Source organism: Zea mays, chromosome 7 (genome assembly GCF_902167145.1).
Source record: "Zea mays cultivar B73 chromosome 7, Zm-B73-REFERENCE-NAM-5.0, whole genome shotgun sequence".
Lineage (NCBI taxonomy): Eukaryota > Viridiplantae > Streptophyta > Magnoliopsida > Poales > Poaceae > Zea > Zea mays.
Genome location: NC_050102.1, coordinates 104972870 through 104980132, shown reverse-complemented (window position 1 = coordinate 104980132; position 7263 = coordinate 104972870). Strand labels below are relative to the sequence as shown.

Sequence of the window (7263 nt, the reverse complement as noted above, 5' to 3'; positions counted from 1 at the left end):
CGAGACACTGGATATAGGGTTGGGCCTCTGGCCTCTTTCTCATCTCTTATGAGGGGTACATGTTCCTTTATATATAGACGTGAGACCCCTCAGGGGCAGAGTCGGTATTTGCCCATATAACCCTAACTAGGGTTACTTAACAGGAAACGCCAAAGGTTGTCACGACTCACGAGTATCAGAGTATGAGGCCCACACGTGTGCGCCGCGGCGGGCCCGGCACGTGCACGCGCGGGGGCACCTGGTGCCGAGCTGGGCCGCGGGCGCGGGACGCGGCCAAGGGCGCCCGCAGTGGCCCACGCCGGATCCGCGTCACCCTGTCGTATCCCTTCCCCCGCAGCCGCCAGCCGCTACTATAAATGCGAGCTACCCTCCTCCCGCCTTCTCACACAGTCGCACCAATCATTTCTTTGCAATCTGCAGCCTCTGCAAACTGATCGCGTTGCTGGTTGCTGGTAATCATCGGACCAGTCCACAGATATCGGAAGCTCTCTTGCTACTGATGGCGAAGCCCAGCGTGGCGGTGCCGGAGGTTGGCGTACCAGCGGCGCAGGCGTCGTGCACCTGCCCGGGGACGCTGCTCGCGTACCCGCCGCCGCGTGGCGCCGGGGTCGCGGCCGCCGTGCGGCGCAAGTGCCTGCAGGTGGAGCTCGGCGCGGGGGCGGGCCTGCTGGGCGGCGCCGGCGCCTGGGGCGTGGAGTCCATGCGGGCGTCGTCGCCCACGCACGCCAGGGCCGCGGCCGCGCTCGCCGCCGGCGGCGGCGTCGATGTCGACGTCGACGAGGAGCGCGCCGCCAGCTGGATGGCGCGGCACCCGTCGGCGCTGGGCAGGTTCGAGCGGATCGTGGCGGCGGCCGAGGGCAAGCGGATCGTCATGTTCCTGGACTACGACGGCACGCTGTCGCCCATCGTGGACGACCCCGACGCCGCCTTCATGAGCGAGACGGTGAGCGAACTGCGTTAGTTGCGTACTGTGCCACCACTACCTTTTATTCGGTTGATTCTCATCAGCTCACAGGCTTTTGTTGGTTTGGCTGGCGAGAAGCAGATGCGGATGGCCGTGCGTAGCGTCGCCAAGCATTTCCCGACGGCGATCGTGAGCGGCCGGTGCCGCGACAAGGTACCCACTACCCAGCACCCACCAAATCTAGAGGAAACGTACATCTCATCGGTGACGCACCGGCTCACCATCTATCGCCGGCGCGGCGGCGGCGGCGACTAACTAAGCGAGCTTTTTCCCGAAGCATGCAGGTGTTCGAGTTCGTGAAGCTGGCAGAGCTCTACTACGCCGGCAGCCACGGCATGGACATCAAGGGTCCGGCGGCCGCCAAGGCCTCCTCTTCTTCTCGGCACGCCGCAAAGGCAAAAGGAGTAGTGTTCCAGCCGGCCAGCGAGTTCCTGCCCATGATAGAGGAGGTGCACGAGCGCCTGGTACAGACGACGCGCTGCATACCGGGGGCCAAGGTGGAGAACAACAGGTTCTGCGTCTCCGTCCACTTCAGACGCGTCGACGAAAAGGTGTGGTTCGCCAATAATAAACGGCCGTCGTCGTTTTCCTCTTGCCGTTTCCAGCCTCAGCCTCATCATATCATGTATTGGCTGGTTCAGATGTGGGGCGAGCTGTCAGAGTCGGTGAGGGGCGTGCTGCGGGGGTACCCGAAGCTGCGGCTGACGCACGGGCGGATGGTGCTGGAGGTGCGGCCCAGCATCAAGTGGGACAAGGGCAAGGCCCTGGAGTTCCTGCTCGAGTCGCTCGGCTTCGCGGACTGCAGCAGCGTGCTGCCCGTGTACATCGGCGACGACCGCACCGACGAGGACGCCTTCAAGGTCCTGCGGCGCCGCGGCCAGGACCAGGGCGTCGGCATCCTCGTGTCCAAGCACCCCAAGGAGACGAGCGCCTCCTACTCGCTCCAAGGCCCCGCAGAGGTGCGTGCGTGAGCGTGACCCACCAAAAGCATCCGTTTCGATCCCGTGTCTACGTCCTCGTCTCCCTCTCTCCGCGGCCCCGCACAGTGTGCCCTGGACCACCACCAGCACGGCACCACTACCGGTGGCCGGCGGTGGGGTTGCGGCCGATCTCACGTCCGTTTCGGTCGTCCTGTGCAATTACCGCCAATTCGCCTACTCCGCCGCCGCGTTGCTGACGTTGCCTAGCTTGTGGATGTGCGCAGGTGATGGAGTTCTTGCTGCGGCTTGTCGAGTGGAAGCGCCTCTCCAGGGCCAGGCTCAGGCTGCAATGAGATGAGACGGCGCAACTGCCGTACGTGGACACGTACGACGATGCAACGGATTAAGCTAACTGCCAAGTGCCAGTTAATTAAGTTAAGATCCTGCCTGCTACGTGGAATCGTGAACGGCACTGTCTCTCTACTGTCCCCCCGTAGTGATCAGCATGCATGTACATCGTTGTCTCATACAGTACTAGCTAGTTAGTACTAAGCATGCCTGTTACATATATATAGCTTCATGTGAATGTGTTGTACTGATGTGTGATCTTAAAAGTATGCTGATGAACGGTGTGATATTTTTTTAATCCACACTACTTGCTGATTTGGTTCAAAGCCGGACCTGTCGTCGTCGAAGTGATCCAGCTTTGCAACGCCATTGGCCACCACCACATCGATCGAAAGCCACACCAATAATGAGCAAGGCGACGATGGAATCTTGGATAACGCATGCCACACGGGAGCGCGCACACGATCTTTACCATTTGATGAAGATAATGATCTACCTGTGGACGTACGCCGCGTGATGACGAAGCGCGGTTGGACTCCACTCGGAAGATCGATGGAGACGCGCGCTCTCTGGCCATTATATTCCCCCGTGCTTGTGCTTGTGCTTGTGCTTCCAATCATGTCGTACGTCCAATGCAATGTCCGGGAAGATGGATTGCATGGCACGGTTCTGGCCATCTTCAAGAAGACAACAATCCCCCTCCTTTTCCACTTTCGATGGCCTCATCGATTGATCACTGCTACAGCGTACGTACGTACAATCGTTTATCAGCTTATTACCTGTCGGCCTCGCTGTCAATTTGTTGTTGGGAAAGAAGCGCATCTAAAATCAGCTCGTCGATCCATCTTTTCAGCAAAATGAAATATTTTATCCATCCCGTCACCAAATTGATCGAGTGCTGCTTTAGGACTCTTGGCTCTTGCCGCTCGCCAGCAAAAATCTTGAGGTGACACTGACACCTGCTTCGAAAGCCTATCTCCGTCAAGCAAATTGTGCATATCTACAATTGCACGCCAATAATAGATTGCTTTGCTCCTATCTATGTCTGATATTAAAAGGCCAAAACTTCAGCTGATTTTCTGTTGTCGCGCATCCATTCTAATGAGGTCCGACTGCCCGGCCCACTCGCTACTTACGGCTGTTGGAATATAATATAATTGAATTATCTATCTCTTTCTATCAGTTTAATCTTTTGAGTTGAATTGGTTACTCCATGGAACTTAATATGGTATCAGAGTTAGAGATCTCGAGTTTGAATGCTTGTTAACACAATTAAATAAAATAATTATTACTCACTCCTATATTCTTGTCGGGTACCGTAATTAGAGGTACCCCCAACACTCCTAAACACGGCTGGTAATCACCCTCAGCATAAACTTTAAAGTCTGATGGGCACGGTTCAGGTCAAGACCTCGTCTACCAAGGGACGCAACATCGCCTTGCCCGAGCCCGGCCTCGAGCGGGAATAGTAGTCCCGGACGAGTTCACGCCTCGCCCGAGGACCTCCTCAGCCAGTGGGCACACCCTCGGCTCGGCCGAGGCCCACCTCGGGCAGGCTTCGTCGAGAAGCAACCTTGGCCAAATCGCCTTACCAACCGACCATATCGCAGGCGCATTCAATGCGAGGATCGCCTGACACCTTATCCTGACACTCGCGACTCAGTCGGCAAGGTCGAAGTGACCGCAGTCACTTCTCCCTTTCACTGACCGATCTGACAGGAAAACAGCGCCGCTCACCCCGCTCCGACTGCTGTGCCAGCCACCCGGGCAAGGCTGACAACAGCAAGTTCAGCCTCGGGCGCAACAAGAAGCTCCGCCTCGCCCGACCTTAGGCCTCGGCCTCGGGAGGAGGTCTCCGCCTCGCCCGACCCCAAGACTCGGCCTCAGCGTCGGCCTCGGGAGGAATCACGTCCTCGCCCGACCCCGGCCTCGGCCTCAGGAGAAGTCTCTGCCTCGCCCGACCATGGGCTCGAACCGACTGCGCCACAGGGGATACATCATTACCCTACCCCTAGCTAGCTCAGGCTACGAGGGAACAAGACCGGCGTCCCATCCGGCTCGTCCCGGTAACAGGTAATGATGGATCCCCGCGTCGCGTCCATGACGACGGTGGTTCTCAGCCCCCTACGGAAGCAAGGAGACGTCAGCAGGATCCCAGCAGCACCGCCAGCTATGCTTCTACATGGCTCAGGCACTTCTTCGACGGCCACGTTATCACGTACACAGGGCTCAAGCACTTCTCCGACAGCCACGTTGGCATGTACACAGGGCTCAGGCACATCTCTGCCAGACACGTTAGCGCATAGCTACACCCCCATTGTACACCTGGACCCTCTCCTTGCATCTATAAAAGGGAGGTCCAGGGCCTTCCTGTGGGACGGTCGCGCGGAGGGACGAGCAAACGAACATGCTCACTCTCTCTCTCTCTCGCGAACGCTTGTAACCCCTACTACGAGCACCCCCTAGTGCGAGATAACAGGAGCCGCATTTCCCTCTTGTGTTCCATCTTGCGCCAACCCATCTGGGCAGGGGCACGCAGCGACAAAATTCACTGGTCGGCCCGATTGAGGGTCCCCTCGGGTCCGAAACACCGACAGTTGGCGCGCCAGGTAGGGGCCTGCTGCGTGTTAACGAACAACTTCCCGTTGAGTTCCAGATGGGTAGTCTTCAGCAACCTCTTCAGCCCGGGACGGTGCTCCGCTTCGGGAGTCTCGATTTCATGTCCCTCGACAGTAGCTACGACATGGTACTCCTCCCCCCGCAGCGCGACAGCAACAACGACGGTCGTCAGCTCGCCCGGCGGCGGCAAACTCGACGACGTCTTCCCCCCGTGGCCGAAAAGCAGCATCCGGGTTTGCCCTGCCACCCTCCTCGCCGCAGGAGGAGGAGACGGGGCAACCATGGCCAGGCAGGACCGCAGGAGGCGGCACCTCATCGGCTGTCGAGCGAGTCAACGACGCCGGCACCCCAGCGGGGGACATGTCGGGCGTTGTCCTCGCACCTGAGACAACGATGGATGTCGTTTCCCCGCAACGTGCCAACCCCAAGCGGACTGATGACGCCAGCACTCTCGCGAAGGACTTGCTGGGCGTTAGCCTCGTACCTGAGATAACGGTGCAGTCCGTCCCCGACGCGACTTCCCCACCATCCATCGACCAAGAGGTACCGTCCGTTTTCCACCCTGTGCCTTTTAGATTCAGCTTCGATCCACCAAGCGACCCCGCTGCGGTGAGCGCTTTCGTAGAGGCATACCCTAACCTTCCGGGGTACCATATGTGGTCATCTTGGGACCGACTGACGGCCGTCTCAACCTACTGCTCCCCGGGTTCCGAGGAAGAAGACGACCCTGACTCCGGTTGGGATTTATCCGGGCTCCGTGATCCCAGTGTCATGCGAGACTTCATGACCGCATGTGACTACTGCCTCTCCGGTTGCTCTGATGATGGCCACAACCTTGACGACGAGGGTTGTGGCCCAAGTCGCGAATGTTTCCACGTCGATATGGGGGATCGCGACGAAGGCAACCACCTTGGTATGCCGGAGGATGACGATCCCCCTGTGCCTACTTCTCGCGTTGACATCCCGCGGGAGCTAGCTATGGTCCCAGTCCCTGCGGAGGTCAGGACACACAGCTCGAGCAAATCCGCGAGATGCAGGCCAAGCTCGACGAGGAAGCAGGGCAACTTGTGCAGCTCCGGCAAAACATCGAGCAGGAGTGGGTAGGCCGAGCACTCGCCGGAGAAGCATGTCATCGGGCTCGGGACGTCCAACGCCGTATCGTTGACGATGCCAGGGCAAGGCTGCCCCCGGCCTCCAGCGGGGTCGGCCAGAATCTAGCCGCAGCGACAATACTACTCCGAGCGATGTCGGAGCCATCCACCACTGAGGGGCGGCGTATCCAAGGAGAACTCAAGAATCTCCTGGAGGATGTTGCGGTCCGACGGGCCGAAAGCTCTACCTCCCGAAGGCAAGGGTGCCCCCCGGAGCATCGCTCAACGACTTCCCGACTCATGCAGGAGGCCTCAGTCCACACCGGGCGCACGCGGGACGGGACGCCTGCAGCCCCGGGTCGCCTCGGCGACGAGCCACACCATCGCAACCATCGAGCCTGCCTCGACGAGAGGGTGCGTCGAGGCTACCACCCTAGGCGCGGAGGTCGCTACGGCAGTGAGGAGGATCGGAGTCCCTCGCCCGAACCACCAGGTCCGCAAGCCTTCAGTCGGACCATACGACGGGCGCCGTTCTCGGCTCGGTTCCGGGCCCTGACTACCATCACCAAGTACTCGGGGGAGACAAGGCCGGAGTTATGGCTTGTGGACTACCGGCTGGCATGGCAGCTGGGAGGGACGGACGACGACAACCTCATCATCCACAACCTCCCCCTATTCCTCTCTAACGTTGTCCGGGCCTGGCTGGAGCATCTGCCTCCTGCGCAGATCTCCAACTGGGACGACCTGGTCAAGGCCTTCACTGGAAACTTCCAAGGTACGTACGTGCGCCCTGGGAACTCCTGAGATCTCCGAAGCTGCCGCCAGCAGCCAGGGGAATCCCTGCGAGAGTACATCCGACAGTTTTCAATGCAGCGCACCAAGCTGCCCAACATCACCGACTCGGACTTCATCGGCGCGTTCCTCGCTGGCACCACGTGCCGAGACCTGGTGAGCAAACTGGGGCGCAAGACTCCCACCAAGGCGAGCGAATTGATGGACATCGCCACCAAGTTCGCCTCTGGTCAGGAGGCGGTCGAAGCCATCTTCCGGAAAGGACAAGCAGCCTCAGGGAAAGCAGCAGGAAGACATCCCTGAGGCGTCCGCCCAGCGGGGCACGAAGAAGAAGGCCAAGAAGAAGGCGCAAGCAAAGCGCGACGCCGCTGACGCGGATCTTGTCGCTGCTGCCGAGCACAGGAACCCCCGGAAGCCTCCCGGAGGGGCCAACCTGTTCGACAAGATGCTCAAGGAGTCATGCCCCTATCACCAGGGTCCTGTCAAGCACACCCTTGAGGAATGCGTCATGTTTCGGCGCTACTTCCAT

At 59.6% G+C, this 7263-nt stretch overlaps 1 protein-coding gene across 6 annotated transcripts; it reads left to right on the top strand.

The window, feature by feature from the left end:
- The first annotated feature begins 373 nt into the window (after nt 1-373).
- On the top strand, nt 374-2534 carry LOC103632655 (probable trehalose-phosphate phosphatase 7). Of its 6 annotated transcripts, XM_008654410.4 has the most exons (5): nt 402-943; nt 1016-1117; nt 1249-1515; nt 1606-1923; nt 2169-2534. In XM_008654410.4, the coding sequence occupies exons 1-5, from the start codon at nt 500-502 to the stop codon at nt 2235-2237; spliced, it is 1200 nt and encodes a 399-aa protein (XP_008652632.1). In that variant the 5' UTR covers nt 402-499; the 3' UTR covers nt 2238-2534. The 6 variants fall into 6 exon arrangements, with proteins under 6 accessions (XP_020396901.1, XP_035816893.1, XP_020396904.1 ...); XM_020541312.3 differs by having other exon boundaries at nt 374-943; nt 1242-1515; nt 1606-2534; XM_035961000.1 differs by having other exon boundaries at nt 394-943; nt 1046-1117; nt 1606-2534.
- Nucleotides 2535-7263: the final 4729 nt, after the last annotated feature.

Bases quoted from the DNA above. Each gene is read 5' to 3' on its own strand.
- LOC103632655 (XM_020541312.3), top strand. From the start codon at position 500: ATGGCGAAGCCCAGCGTGGCGGTGCCGGAGGTTGGCGTACCAGCGGCG. The intron at 1,118-1,241 runs GTACCCACTACC...TTTTTCCCGAAG, and splicing joins GCGGCCGGTGCCGCGACAAG to CATGCAGGTGTTCGAGTTCG. The intron at 1,516-1,605 runs GTGTGGTTCGCC...TGGCTGGTTCAG, and splicing joins TCAGACGCGTCGACGAAAAG to ATGTGGGGCGAGCTGTCAGA.